This window comes from Myotis davidii, unplaced genomic scaffold (genome assembly GCF_000327345.1).
Source record: "Myotis davidii unplaced genomic scaffold, ASM32734v1 scaffold591, whole genome shotgun sequence".
Classification (NCBI taxonomy): Eukaryota; Metazoa; Chordata; class Mammalia; order Chiroptera; family Vespertilionidae; genus Myotis; species Myotis davidii.
The window spans coordinates 238025-252881 of record NW_006284340.1 but is presented as its reverse complement, the minus strand read 5'-3'; the positions used below and the strand labels follow the sequence as shown (position 1 = coordinate 252881).

The window sequence follows — 14857 nt, the reverse complement described above, 5'->3', positions numbered from 1 at the left end:
GAAGAAGAGAGGAGAGAGGAGAGAGAGAGAGAGAGAGAGAGAGAGAGAGAGAGAGAGAGAGAGAGAGAGAGAGAGAGAAAGAGAAACAGAGAGGAATCAAAGGTGATTTTCAGGTTTCTGGTTTAGATCATTGGATGAGTTGTGGTTCCAGTAACAGAGATTGGGAATACAAGAAAAGGAACAGGTTGGAATGAAGAAGAAAAAAAAAGTCAGATCAGCATTGAAAATATTGAGATGAAGGTGCTGGTGGATGCTCGTGTAGAGATGTCCCATAGCTCTTTGGGCATTTAGAACTAGAGATAGAGAAGTTTGGACCAAAAACACAGATTTTGGAATCATCCACATGGCACAGAATAAATATCTCAGGGAATGCTTATAAAAGGAAGGGCAAAGGGCTGAGAAGGGAGACAGAAAAAACATGGATATAAATTTAAAATACAAACACTTGCCCCGCAACCCCACCAGGAGTATGGGCTCTCCAGCCCGCCCGACGCTACCCACAGCCACCACCACCTTTCAGAATGACCAATGGCACGTGCCTGTGGCCTGAGCCAGGAGGTGCAGCAGGAGTTTGCGAAGCAGTACATTGCAGACCTGGAGCAGATCCTGATCCAGTGGATCACTGCCCAGTGCGGCAAGGATGTGAGAATATCCAGAATAGGCTCAGGGCTGGCACACGGTGCTGTGTGAGCGCATTAACGGGCTGTGTGTACCCCAAGGGGTGGCCCAGTGAAGAAGATCCAGGTCTTCTCCGTGGCCTTCATGTGGATGGAGCAGATGTCGCAGCTCCTGTCAGTAGCCAAGCGCTATGGCATCTGTAGCACCGACATCTTCCAGAGAAGGGACCTCTGGGACGAAAAGAAGTGGCCTGTGTGCAGAGGACACTGATGAAACTGGGTGGACTGGCAGTATCCTGGGTGATGGGTTTTTCTCTGGGGATCCCAACTGGTTTTTTAAGAAATCCAAGGAGGGCTCTCAGAACTTAGCAGACAACTAGCTGCAAGAGGGCAAGAACGTGATTGGGTTATAGATGGGCACCAACCACAGGTCATCTCAGGCAGGCATGACTGGCTATGGGATGTCATGCCAGTTCTTCTGATCCATCCTCAGCCCTGCTCCTGCCCTCGCTTGGACAGCTTATTTTTATTTTATGTATTTATTATTTTATGTATTATTTTATTTGTTTGTTTGTTTGTTTTAGCAGTGGCATTCCCTAGGAGCCCCTGGAGCTCTCAAGCTCCCCTCTGCCAGGGTGGGGGCCTGGCCTGGCGTGTCTCCTCTGGGGGTGCCCATGGCAGCCTCTCCCCCTGTGCTTATTAATACATTCCCTTCTCCAAACTCACAAAACCTGGACCAACTGGTCTCTTCTTTTTCCCTGACCAAAATTTAGGGCCTTTCCTCCTCCTTCAGACCTCTTCTCCCCGGATCTCTGTGCCTTCAGTTCATTCCTTGGCTGGGCATCAGCAGCAATGCCTTTGGGCCTTCCTTCCACAAATATGCCTCGCTCACAGCTGTGGCTGCAGGGACTTAGTTTATAGGGAGGGGTCTGTGGCAGCTGCCACCCCTGCGCCACTGGACTGGGCTGGCCACACACTGAAGGAACCTGCCCTGGCGGAGGCCCTCCTGGCCCCTCATTTCCCTTCCCCTCGCTGTGGCTAAGGGATGGTGTGAGGGGAGAGAGGAGGAAGGGCTTCCCACTGTGGACTGGGGCTTGAAGAATCTGAATTTGCTGATTTAAATAAATTATCTCTGTGTTGTTGGGTTTTTTAAGAACACGAGGTGGCAGAAAGAATAGGTCTGTGGAACAGAGGGCATGAGCTGACATAGTCTGTAACAATAGTGTTTGGTTGTTTTAGCTTTTATTTCCATTTTTATTATATGAAGACAATCATCATCAAGTGTCATCAGGAAAAGTTATGGAAGTCTTGTTTAGTTTTCTTATATTATCATAACTATACTGTAGTGGTGGTGAGTGGTACTTACTATTCACACCAGTTGTTCAGACTGAGGGATAGGACTAGTTATAGTATATAGGTTGCTCATTTTATAAGTCTCCCATTATAAACTTTAGGTGTGATGGGCAAATGAGGAACATCGAGAGAATAATTAGCTTATTATTCACTAGTTGAGCATTGTGCTCTAAGAGCAGAGATAGTGAATTAGAGTTAACTTACAGGGGTCACCTCGTCCACCTGTGGTCTCCATGCTTGGCTTTGTAACGTTCAACATTTATCTCCTCAGATGAACTTGGACAGTGCAGTGATCAAGCCTAAGGAGAATGAAAATATTTTGCACAACCAGATCAATATTTAGATAAGCTCTCGTTGGGTTTAATGTTGGGCCTAACCCAATAAGTTACACTTTGACTGGAATAAATATACATTCTTGCCCTTGGTTTCTGAAAAGTGACTGAGTAAATAAGGGATGGTGGAGTTAACAGTGAAATGAGAGAGCACCCACAGCTAACCCTACTTCCGGCCACAGTGATAAAACATGCGATATGGACAGCAGTTGTCTGTGTCCTTCCCTGGGGTGAGTGCAGATGGTTTGAGTTGTACTAGACACTCCAGCCAACACAAGGGGAACCAGATGGCAAAGAGGCGGTTGAAGAATTGCTTAATGACTAGCAAGAGGGGTTGGAGATAAGCAGAAGGTTGTGATGTCTTCATCAATGTGAGAGCACTGCCCCACTTAAGAGGACTTAATCCTGTGAAGCTTCAGAGGGTAGAATTTCTGTCCGTAGAAAGAAGATAAAGGAAGGCAGTTCACAATAGGAAGAATCTTCCTAACCAGTTCCTCTTTTCATAAATGGCGTGGCAGCCCTGGGAGGCCGTGAGCTCCCCACAGCTGGGGGTGCTCAAGCGGAGTGATACTGCAGAGGAGAGTCTTGGGGGTGGGGCGGAAATTGAGTTAGATGACCCCAGAGGCCACGGTCAGCTGAGATTTGGCGATGTGAAATGACCCATCCAGTTGCTTCGTTTTCTCATCCCGAGTACAATTCTGGTTCGTGAGTGTGTTTGTTTTTTCTCCCCATCTAGAGATAATCTGTTCTACAAATCTCATAATTCTGCTGGAGGATGAAATCTTTGCTGATTTTTTCAACACGTTTCTTTCTCTCCCGGTAAGTTTTCTCACCCGGACTTAAATCCACATGTTTCATCAACAGACAAGTAGTGAATCTCACTGAGCCATGTGCCTTTAAAAAAAATAAACTTACCAAATAAAAACTTTTCACTTTGAGCAAGTAAAAATGAATTAGAATTTCCTTTATATATTCAGGAGCTTCCCATCATTGATATAATCCAATCCTACGTCCCCACCTCCTTAATTGCCTTTACCTGCCCATCACACCCTCTGCCAGTACCCAGTAGTCTACCAAAGGGGCACCCCTGGCATTCTTCCTCCTCCGCACCTCTGCTGAGCTGTGTTCTTAGTTTCTGTAGTTCCACCGTCCAAAGTCTTAACCATTTTTCAAATCGCTGCTTAAGTCCTGTTCTCCTTAAGGAATCCCCAGGTGTCCTTCCAATGGGACTTATTTTCCCTGCCTCTGTGCCCCTTAGCACTTTGCAACTAATAAAATGTCTTAGTATTACTTCTGGAACCTTTCATGACACTGGCAGAGGTAACAGTATGTGTGAGAATCACCCCAAAGACCTGCTCTGAGAGGGCTCTTCATCTTTCCTCTTTTTTACCATGTTGCTGGCACCACCATCCATCCAGGCAGCTAAACCTGTTACCCCAAAACTCCTCCCTCTTGTTACCGCCTCTCCCCAACCTTCAAACAGTAAGAGGTCTGGCATTTTACTTTGTAAAAAATCTCTCCTATCTGTCCCATCCTTTTTGCCTTTAGATCCTTATCACCTCCCACCTGGTTCCCTAGGTCACAGGCTCTGCTCCATGACAAAAGGCTAGAATTATCTATCAGTTTTGGACACCTAATGACTCCATAAGTAATCAATACCCCTAATCTTCATATCCTTGGTCCTTTCCACTTTCTCCAGCTCAAGAGTTCAGGCAAATCCAAAGCTGTTTCTCTCTATGAAAGAGTTTAGACCGTTGGCTTTAGCCAATTAATATACAAAATACACAAAAGTCAACACCTTTTAATAGCTTGGGCTTTGGCCTTTGCACACAGGCAAGATAACTCCCAGGGCGGTGCCAAAAGATAAACAAATCTTGTCATTTCATCTACTTTGGGTGTTTTGGGGCAAGGTGAGTTGATTCAGTGGAGTACATTTAAGAATGAATGTCCCCTGAAATAGGAAAGCAATGGAACCTCTCTTCCCCTGTGGCTGTGATGCCCTGTGACATGTTCATGTGGAGAAGCTCTACCCCTTTGGCTGTTTCCTAGTTTTCTTTTGCAGGTCTTCGGTCAGACACCATTTTATACAGTTGAAAATGCACAATGGAGCTTGTGGCCAGAAATACCTCATGACTTGGTGAGTAAGGACCTTACTTCAGTGGCGGCCATCTTGGGGTGGGGGGTTGAGGGAGCTGAATGGGAAGTGTGATTGGGAGAGGGAGAGGGAGAAAGGAAAGCAGGTGAGTAGAGCAAACAGTATCAAGCCAGTTAGACATTTCTCCTTTGTGCATTCTTATCACTTGTCCAAGAGGTGCTGGTGAGTTCCTTCTTTTATATTCCAATCGAGGGTTAGCAAATGGGACTTCATCTCTCATGCTCACTGTGACTGGTTGGGTCGTAGATGCTTGAAGCACTGTGTTGAAAAGAACTCTGAGGCCACACCTAAGCCAGAAAGAGTCTGGGAATTGATTGGCAATGCCTGACGTGGGTGTGGGGTAGGCAGTCACAGGCCATGGGCTACGTAGTAATTTGCATGATAAGGTGTAGCTCAAGGTCAGATGCCACTCTGCAATTCCGAATACCTACTCCGCCACTCTCCTCCAGAGATTTGTCTCACTTTTCCCTCTTTATATGTCCCTTCTCCCCCTTCCCATTACTAGTATCCTTTTCCACCGTATGAATGTCAGACATACCAATGGCTCCCACATACCCTGCCGCGGCAGATAGTCTCAGACAGATCATCCTAATCCCTGCTCACAGCAAGGTTTTGTTTTCCCCTGGGATCTGGAGAGCTGAGAAAGACACCCCGCTCTGACTGTTACATTCAGTATTCCTAGAACTCCGAAATGTAAACATTTTAGTTTTTTCCTCCTTTCTCTGGTGGCTCAGTGTCTCAGGGATCCATCCTGTACTCTAACTGATGTTATGTGTGAGTCTTTGTGTGTTTTTGTACACGCTGTGCAGTTGATATGGGTTGGGAGCCTGCAAAATATTATAAATGTGCTTATAAAGAAGCACATTGAATAGAGTTATGACTCAACACCAAAGTCTCTTCTGCTCCTCTTCTATCAAGCAAGACTTAGATCTTATTTCAAAATGGATATGATTTTGACCCTCTCTGGGGTCATGATTTCAGAGAGGAAGGGAGAGGGAGCGGGAAAGAGATAGAAACATCAATAATGAGGGAGAATCATTGATCAGCTGCCTCTTGCATGACCCCCACTGGGGATTGAGCCTGAAATCTGGGCATGTGCACTGACCAGGAATTGAACGGTGACCTCGTGGTTCATAGGTCAACGCTCAACCACTGAGCCACATCAGCTGGGTGACTTAGATCTTTTTTTAAAACAGCTTCACCCACGAATATTTCTTTTGTACCAATCCGTTCACTCCTTTGGGAGCCTCAGTTCAAGTCTTCAGTTTCTTTAGGTTCTATTTTTAATCTCTGGGCCAGACTCAGCAAGTGTTAGGTTATTTGTTGCCCTTTTCTAAGCTGCATTTCTTTGCAGTTCAGTTCCATTTCTCTTTTCTGTTCCTATTTTGTTTGGACTCTAGATTCCAAAGTACAAAGGATTATTGACCTGGCTGGGAAAATACCGGTTACCTTTCTTCTGTAAAACCAACTTGTGTTTCCATTACATTCTTTGTCAAGAGCTCATCAGTTTCATTAATTCCCCAGAAGGAGGTAAGCATGAAGGTATAAGTATGAAGAAATATGGGAAGCCAGGCTGTGTGTTAGTCCTACAGTAACATACAAATAGTGGCTACTTTTATAGCCTTAGACATGCAGGTGGCTCGGTCTGTGTTGTGACAATAGGTAAAATCTTGAGCTGGAAAATTGTTACCTAGATCAATAAGCAGGAGTCAAATGGGCTGGCCGTTGTCTCACTACATTCATAAATGACAGAATGAGTGGTGGCCACAGAACATGACAAAATTGCCTGAACTCTATGCAAAATCAAACATATCTCACCACCTTCATTGCCACCACCTGGTCTCAGCCACCATCATTTCTCACCTGGCCACTGAAATCATCTTAGACTCCTTGGTTCTGCTCTTGTTCTGCTGCTCAAAGCAGTCAGGGTGAGCCTTTCAGCATTTAATTCAGATCATGTCATTCCTCTACTCACCACTCACCACCCCTGCACCAATGGCTGCTTTCTCAGTGTGAAATCCAACACCCCTACAATGGCCTTCAAGGGCCTAGAGACCTGGCCTCATTTCCCTTCTGACCTCATCTCCTCCTATGCCCCTCCTCAATCACTCCATTTCCACCACATTGGCCCTCTTGCAGTTCCTTAAACATGTTAGGCATATTTCTATTTCAAAGCTTTGCACTGGCTGTTTACTCTTCCTGGAATGCTCTTCCTCCATATCCACATTGGCTCCCACTCTCATCTCCTCAAATCTCTGTGAAGTTCTCACCTATCCCATGAAGACCATAATGCCCACTTGTCCAACCTCTGCCTTAGCACTCCCGACCCTTCTCTACTTTTTCATTTTTTCCTGTAGTGCTTCAACTTTTCCAGATAATGTTGTTGTTATACTGATTGTTCATTGTCTGTCTCATTCACTAGACTATAAGCTCCTTGAGGGCAGGAATTTTTGTTGTTTGCTAATGTATCCCAAACACCTGGAATGGTACTTGGCACTTAGTAGACGTGTAATAAATATTTGTTGAAAGAATGAATGAATAAAATCTCCATCTAGGATTGAATTGGTAACTTTACTTTCAGCTCAACTAACCAAAGGAAATCAGATAGGCTCCACCCAGGGAAGGTTAAGATCCAGGAGATTCCATTGAGTAAAATGTTGTAACGAATCACTGCTATGCTCTCTCTCTCCTGCCATATACGTATTGGGGAAACTGGGTTGGTAGAATTACTGTCATGAGGGGACGGTAGAAGGCAAAGGGCCTTGGTAGGAGGGTGTTTTTGATTTTGGATTGTACGTGTGCTTGTGGGTCTCTCACATGTCACTTGATGCATATCAGTAGAGGGCTTGGTGCCTAGTTTCTAAAGCACCACATAATCAGGACCCAACTCATCTAACTATCCACCATTTCTCCTCACTGAGCGAATGGGGGACTGACCGTGCAGGAGGCTGAGAGAGGAGCCGAGGACAGAGCTCACTCTCTCTCACCATGGACTTTTCCTGGCAGCCAAGATGATGAGATGGAAAAAGGCAGACCAGTGGCTACTCCAGAAATGCATTGGCGGGGTCAGAGGGATGTGGCGCTTCTGTACCTACCTCAAGGGCAGTGCAGGTGGGTTCTTGGAGTTCTTCCTGGGGCCTTTGCAAGTTCTCAACAGTTTCTAGGATGCCCCAGAGCCCTTACTGATAGTTCTGTGTGTCTGTGGTGAATATAAAAAATTACTTATAATGCAATTTGAGTAAAGTCTTTTAAAACTGGGATTCATAGTGTAGGTTAGGGCAAATGCATTCTGAGTCCCTTTCGCTCACTCATTTGTTCATTCATTCAACAATAGTGATTGAGCACCACTCTCTGGCAGCCACTGTGCTGGTAGGTGGGGATACAGCGGTGAATGAGAGCTATACTAAATCCCCACGTCATAAAGCTGCCACGATGGTGGGGAGACAGACAAGGAACAAGTAAATAAATAAATCCTTGTGGCGAACGTGTTGGGATGCATCTCTTTCTGCTCTTTTGGGTCCAGTAGTTGGTGGATACTGGGAGGCCAACAGCTTGGACAGTTCAGTAATGTTAAGTTTTACTCAGGGACAAGCCTTGGTTTAAGGGTGACATCCTGGATCTCCAGGGAACATGGAGAGAAGAACTATCATTCAGTTTGTCACAAGGACTTCAGCCCTGACAATTATGAAACAAGGAACATAGTGTTTGGCACATTTTGGCCCCAGTGTCCTTCTGCTAGCTACTCTGGGTCCATCATCTTGGAAATTTGCTTTTCCCTCTGTCTTTATTTTTTGGACCAAACTCCAATGTCTCATGATCCATCTTCAGAGTTGTGCCGTTTTTCTTAAAGTGACAGTTTTTCTAACAAAAAAGTCACAAAAGATCCCTATCCATTAATTCCCTTCCCCCATGACTCCCATCTGCCCCCATATTAGGACATTTCTGGAGATGGTGCCTTGACCCAGAGGAGTGGCTAATGTTGGAGGCAGTAGAGCAGGTGGGTGGTGGGGGTATCAGCTGCCACACCCAGATGCAACCACTGAAGGGGATAGATAGGGGTGTAGCTCTGTGCCTCCCCTGTCTGATCTGTAGGTGAAGAGCTGGTGGATTTCTGGATCCTTGCTGAGAAGATCCTGGGCATAGATGAGATGGACTTGGAATTGAGAGACCACTACCTATCTCTCCTCCTCATGCTGAAGGCCACCCATCTTCAGGAGGGCTCACGGGTCGTGACCCTCTGCAACATGAACATCAGTAAGAACTATAAAGTGTATCTGAAGTAAAATCCCTGGGAGATGTAACCAAAAAAATCAATCCAGTGTCTGATAGCCCTCAGTCTCTGGCTTTGCACACTGCCACCCTTTCCATCTTCTATGCATCAGGGATGCCAGTGGGAGACCCAGCCCATAACAGGGGAGGGATGGGAGAGACCATTTGTCCTTAGGCTGGTACTGGCCTCTTCCTGAGCTTTTACTTGCCAGTGATGTTTTGCTGGATGGAGTGAAGAGGAATTGGAACAAGGTAATTGCATGCCTCCTCCATCTCTGAGCCTGCAGGGCTTGTCCTTTTTTCTTTTTCTCTTTTTTTTCAATTGGGATTCTTTAGAATAAACTGCAGCCCACGGGTCAAGTGAAGTACATGTGGCCTATGAACTAAGAATGTTTTTATATTTTTAAAGGGTTAAAGAAGACAAGTGTGCAACAAAGACTGTAGGTGGCCCACAAAGCCTGAACTATTTACTAGCTGGCCCTTCACAGACAAAGCCGCCAACCTCTTCTCTAGAACATGCAGTGAGGAGGCATTGCTAACCCAAACACAAATGTGTTCCAGATTTGCTCTTGGGGATTAGTCACGCTACTCTTAATTCATAGAGATCATTGAGAATTGATGGCATTAAAATCAGGGCTAATAAAGACTCCTTCAAATTATTGTCCAAAGTCCTTCCTCCTGTCAGATCTGATCCCGAGAAACCCATTCAGAGGTACATGTTCTTACACAAGTTTTCATGTGATGTTTGCTTTTCTTTACAATAACATTCTATAGTCTAAAAAATAACTTGAAGAATCCCCTAGAATGACTTATTTATCTGGGGGGAAAAGGAAGGTAATCAGAGAAAGGGGTCACTGTGCTGAGCAAATCGTAAACTTGAATCCACCATGTATTTGACCTCCTCACAGCCTTGGGTTGCGTGAGGAACCAATGAAATTCTAATCAAAAAACTTTCGGAAAAACTTCAAAAGCTCACTGGCGCCACATCGTTTTTCATCTTCCGTCTCTCTGCCTTCTTTCCAGAGTCGCTCCTGAACCTTTCCATCTGGCATCCCAACCAGTCAACCACCAGGCGGGAGATCTTGAGCAACATGCAGAAAGTGGCTCTGTTCAAACTCCAGAGCTATTGGCTTCCCAACTTCCACATTCATGCCAAGACCATCATAGCTAAGGAGGATTCATGCCAGCATCTGATGCAAGAGTATGAGACTCGCCAGTGCAGTCTTTGCTGTTCCCATTTAGGAGAGCTCCCTCTGAACATGAGCATCAAGAAGTCCTGCCACCCCCAGAGGTGGTACTCGAGCAGGAAGATCAAACGGAAGATGTGGCAGTTGATAGACCATGCCTCGTGGTCTCTAGAATTGGATACCAAGCCAGGCGACAATTCTGTGTCCTCCCAGAAGATCTCTCTTCAGGAGAAAGTGGTTGTACACATGCCTTCCCTGAAAATGGCCTCTTCAAAGGAGGGAATAACCAGTTCCCTGGGAAAGGACGGTCTCAGTGCCAAGAAGTCCAACATGAAGAAGAAAGCCAAGAGCCATCTCCACATGGAGGGCCTCTTTGAGACAAAGATCTCTACCCACCTGAGGATGGCCACCCCCATCATCCGTCACTCCCCCCGTTTGACAATCAAGGGGGCCATCAAGAAAAGACTCTCCTTGGGGTGCACCCACTGGGCCTTGTGTGCTGATGCCTTTGCAGGGAGTCCCTTCCGGGACCACCTGAAGAAGCTGAATTTGAAAATGGAGATCCAACTCCTGGACCTCTGGCAGGACCTGCACCATTTCCTCAATGTCCTGATGAATAACAGGAAGACTGGGAATGCCACCTTTTGGCACATACTGGGCAACCGGATCTGTGAGCTCTACCTGAATGAACAGATTGGTCCACGCTTACCACTCAAATCCCAAACCATTGAGGGTCTGAAGGAGCTGCTGCCTTCTGGGAATATGAACCCCTGGATACCCAAAGCCCAGGAGGAGATCTGCCAGGTAGGTCACACCTTACCAAGATGGGTTAAGATCTGGAAGATGGGGTCAAAACTGACCTAAGATCCTATCTGCTCATCTATACTAAGTTAATGATATAATTACCCATATAACCCTTCACCTATTGAAGAGCCTATTAATTTTTTAAGAGCAGGCTGTACAGATTCCCAAGAAACAGCCGAAACTCCAAAGTAGAATGGAGGTGGGGGAGTGGTCAATATCCACCTTTTATTCCTTCTTCAGTTCCCCCTTACGTGGAGTCTCCCAAAACCATGAACCTCTGAGTGTTCCACTGAGGGAAGTTTTCATAACTCTGTTCTGAACATCGTGTATTAGAATGCAAGGTCTTTCTTTCCTAGAATAGCCAACAAGAAAATGGCCAGTGGAGAAGGGTTTATTCTTATCCCAAAACATGAGATAAAAGCAGGGGACCATCCTAAAGACTCAAAGGAAGTAAGGCCCGTTGCTTGATTGTTGTATCATCAAGATCTTGGGAGAAAACAAATGGCGGAGTCAGCTGGGAAACAGACGAGCATCCAATAAAAGGGACTAATTACAAGGTAGTGGGCGCGAGAGTAGGGAAACTACAGAGGATAGTGCAGTACCCCAGGGCCAGTAATGGTGGACCACTTTTATCACTCTTAGGCCAGAACAGTGGAGGAGAGGGAATAGTTACCAGAAGAGCTATATGGAATGGAGTGCTTGGCGGGAGCTGTAATCGTCAGTAGAGGGATGTAGCCAGTCCATAGTGATCTGGCTGGGAGGGACCAAGGGGAATAGATATCGGCTCCTGCCTTCCCATCTCCTGTTAGGACTCCTGACTGGATAAACCCAACCAGAGGTCATGGGAGCTTGTTGATGTGGTCCATACAGGTTAATTTCCCAAGGCATAAGCCTGGTAAAGAAAGGGTAGAGAGTAGATCTGGAAGGGCAAATAGATGTAAGTAGCAAATTTTTTAGTGCGTTATAATTTATTTACCTTATAAAACACATTACCTCCTCGAGGCTTCCTAGCACCTCTCAGAGGCATAAAGGGTAGTACTGGCATTTGTACAATGAGGAAAGTGAGACTCAGAGAGGGTAAGAGTATTAGCTCAAGGCCCACAGCAGACTGGGAGAGGAACAAGGGGCAGAACCTAGGAGTTCTAGGAGTTCTTGGCTCTAAGTCCAGCACAATTTCCAGTACAGAATAATTATCCAGGGTTGCACATCTGGGTTGTATGGGACCAGATCAGTCCAGTGGATCCACAGCCACAGCTCTCCTGTGCACAGTTCTTCAGTTCTGGAAGTCTAGAGGCTCCCTACCTCTTGTGAAATGTGCTCCCTCCTCTCCGCTCCCAGGGAACTTTGCCCACACCTCTATGGTGGCATGTGCCGTCATGCTAGAAGGTGAGCTCCTCGAGAACCAGGCTTACAGCATATTGATCTGTATATTCTCAACAATGGGCACGGTGTCTGGCACGTGAGAGGCACTGAGAACGTATTCATCAGATAAATAAATGAATGAACGTGAGGGTATAGATAGATAAACCCAGCTAAGCACTAACGCTTAGCTTTCTGTTGTTATTATTGGGCTTTGTTTGTTTGTTTATTTTAATGTAATGAAATAATTTTCACAAGTGGGCAAGGTCTTCAAGGAGGAGATATCAAGAGTAGACACACCAAAAGAAGATGGTTGGTTTTCAGGACAATTTTGAGAATCAGATGAGATAGTACTTTGGAAAGGAACAAAGATTTAAGAGGTGTCAAATAGCTGTCCTTCAGTAAACTACTCGTTGTACCTCTTCTTAAGTATTGACTTTGGAAAGGAACAAAGATTTAAGAGGTGTCCTTCAGTAAACTATTCGTTGTACCTCTTCTTAAGTATCGGTTACTATCCTCTGAGGTTCAGAGAGAGGCTGCGTGAGCTGCAAATTTAGAAAGACAGAGGAACGTGCTGGTTGGTCATGGCTAATGTTTGCTGTTCCATTGTATCTCCAAACTAGAGACTCCGGAATTGGCAGCCTACACTTCTTCCAGGTAAACAACCAGCAGGCTGAGCACACCTCCTAACGCTTATGTCCTTATGTCGTGTTTGACTTGCAGATGCTCAGCTCCTGGTATGATGAATTCCTGAATGAAGAGGACTCCTTGTTTCTCACTTATGCAGTAGGAGGGACTTTGAGTTGGGGATGAATCATAAGGTTGATAAGGTTGAGGGGAGAAAAGAGAGTAACTGCTCTTTTAGAAGCCTTATTCGTTAAAGTAAATGAAAGTCTGGTGTGTGTTTTTTTCCTAGAGGCTACTGGGGGGTTTGACATGGTCCCTGATGCTTAAACATAAAGCTCTCAAGGCAAAAGACTCAGTGCCTAAGCTGACTTTAAGAGTCACATCGAATTTCTCCGTTATAGGAAATGGGTTTGCAATGGATCTGAGCAAATTGAAAACCACCAGCCTCAGTCCGCCTGACAGGGAGACACAGGAGGACTGGGCTGTTACAAAAGTCTTGCTTCTGGTCTAGTTCCTGTAGCAAATACTGTCTGTCCCCCTCCCCCTTCTCTTAGACTCAGGCCAATGTCAACCACACGAGGAAGCATAAGAAAGACTCTATAAGCAAACAAGAGAACATGCTTCTTTATAAGAGATTGGAGGAGTCCCTGGCACTAAGCCAGGGTCTGGCTAACATGGAGGAAATGGATTCGGCGCAGTGGAGAAAACTAGCTACTGAGGACCTGAGACATGACGGGTCTCTCCGGGTAGAACTGAAGTCTCCAGTGTTTCTGACAGGTGAGGGCCGTCACCATAATTTTTTCGATCCCTGACACATAGGCATCTGGGAACTATGGAGCGTTAACAGCTAGTGGTTATGTACTGTGTGTCAGCACTGTGCAATGCAGGAAGCAGCCGATGGATGTTTCACTCTCACCCTTGGCTGAGAGGCGCTATGGACAACAGTGGCCATTGTCATAAGGACAACTGACATCTGTGAGTCCACACGCTGGGATTCCTTCTGGACTCCACTAGTATCAGAAAGCACTCTACTGCCCTGGAGAGTTCAAGGACAACTGGGTGTGACTGGGCAGAAGGTCCCCACGGGTCAGGTGTCTCAAATAAGGACAGAATCCTCCCACGTTAGAGGGGTGGCCCACGGTCTTTCCTTGCTTCTAATCTGGCTTAGAGAACTTGTGTTCCTTGCGTATAGACATTCCATTAGGACATTATTGTCGTACTTAAATAATGTGTAAAAGGCAATACTTTCAACAAAAGCATATCAATCTTTGACCCCAGAGTGGTCAACTAGACTCGCCTCTGTTTTTATCTACTTGATAGATATAGAGAAAATGTCCTTTGAGGAACTCTGCTACAAGTATCCAAAGGTGGCCATAGAGAAGATAAGTGAGGACTACAAAATATATTGTGAAAAAGCACCTACTAGTAAGACGGGTAAGTGTTTAAATCCACAGAAAGATTGGAGACAGCCCAGTACGAAAGAATCCCCCAACGCAATGAGCCAAAAACCAAAAGGGGAACCGTGCTTTGTTTGAAATAGGGATGGTCAGACTTGTCTCCCAGCTCCTGCCCCCTCCTACAAAGTCATAGAAGGGCATCATGAAAATGAGATGCGATGATAAGTGAACGAGGATGAGGATGAAAATAGTTAATTCCTACCTTCTTGCCTAGTTATTACTCTGGGCTTTTAAATAATGCAGGTTTATCTTCTGCGAAGTTCCCTGGAGTCAAAGATGTATAGAAGGAGGTTTGTTGGGAATAGCACCTGTAAGGGAATGGGAGGAAAGCAGCACTAGGAAGAGGTAGGCACTGACTGTTAGGCGGTTACAGTAGACCTCCTCATATCCCCCTAAGAAGCTGGAGAGCCAGGTGGCACTTCAGCATGGTCCCTCACTGAGGCAAGGGGCTGTTATAACGTCTGTATCAACTCACATGGGGTGTGGCTGTCCCTCAGGAGGGTCTGACCTTGGGTCAGGCAGAGCCCTTTGTTGGAGGCAACTCCCAGAATGAGTTTCAAGACTTCCTGCATTTCTGACTTGTCCTTTGTCAGTTTTAGGAAAATTCCAGTTATTATCTCTTCAAGTATCTGCCCTGCTTCATTCTATTTCCTTCTGATAATTTTACTACACATATTTAATAATATATATATATATA

The 14857-nt window shown here is 45.6% G+C and overlaps 1 protein-coding gene and 1 pseudogene across 1 annotated transcript in view; both read left to right on the top strand.

Moving 5' to 3' along the window:
- The first annotated feature begins 458 nt into the window (after positions 1–458).
- Positions 459–1099, top strand: LOC102766014 (annotated as a pseudogene).
- Positions 1100–2808: 1709 nt separating this feature from the next.
- Positions 2809–14857, top strand: part of RGSL1 (regulator of G-protein signaling like 1) — a 38294-nt gene continuing 26245 nt past the window's right edge. The window contains exons 1-10 of the mRNA XM_015569890.1: positions 2809–2932; positions 3039–3121; positions 4365–4439; positions 5858–5987; positions 7464–7568; positions 8550–8711; positions 9750–10717; positions 12800–12862; positions 13258–13480; positions 14024–14137. Of these exons, the coding sequence (XP_015425376.1) occupies positions 2809–2932; positions 3039–3121; positions 4365–4439; positions 5858–5987; positions 7464–7568; positions 8550–8711; positions 9750–10717; positions 12800–12862; positions 13258–13480; positions 14024–14137 (2047 nt within the window). The remainder of the gene's footprint in view (positions 2933–3038; positions 3122–4364; positions 4440–5857; positions 5988–7463; positions 7569–8549; positions 8712–9749; positions 10718–12799; positions 12863–13257; positions 13481–14023; positions 14138–14857) is intronic.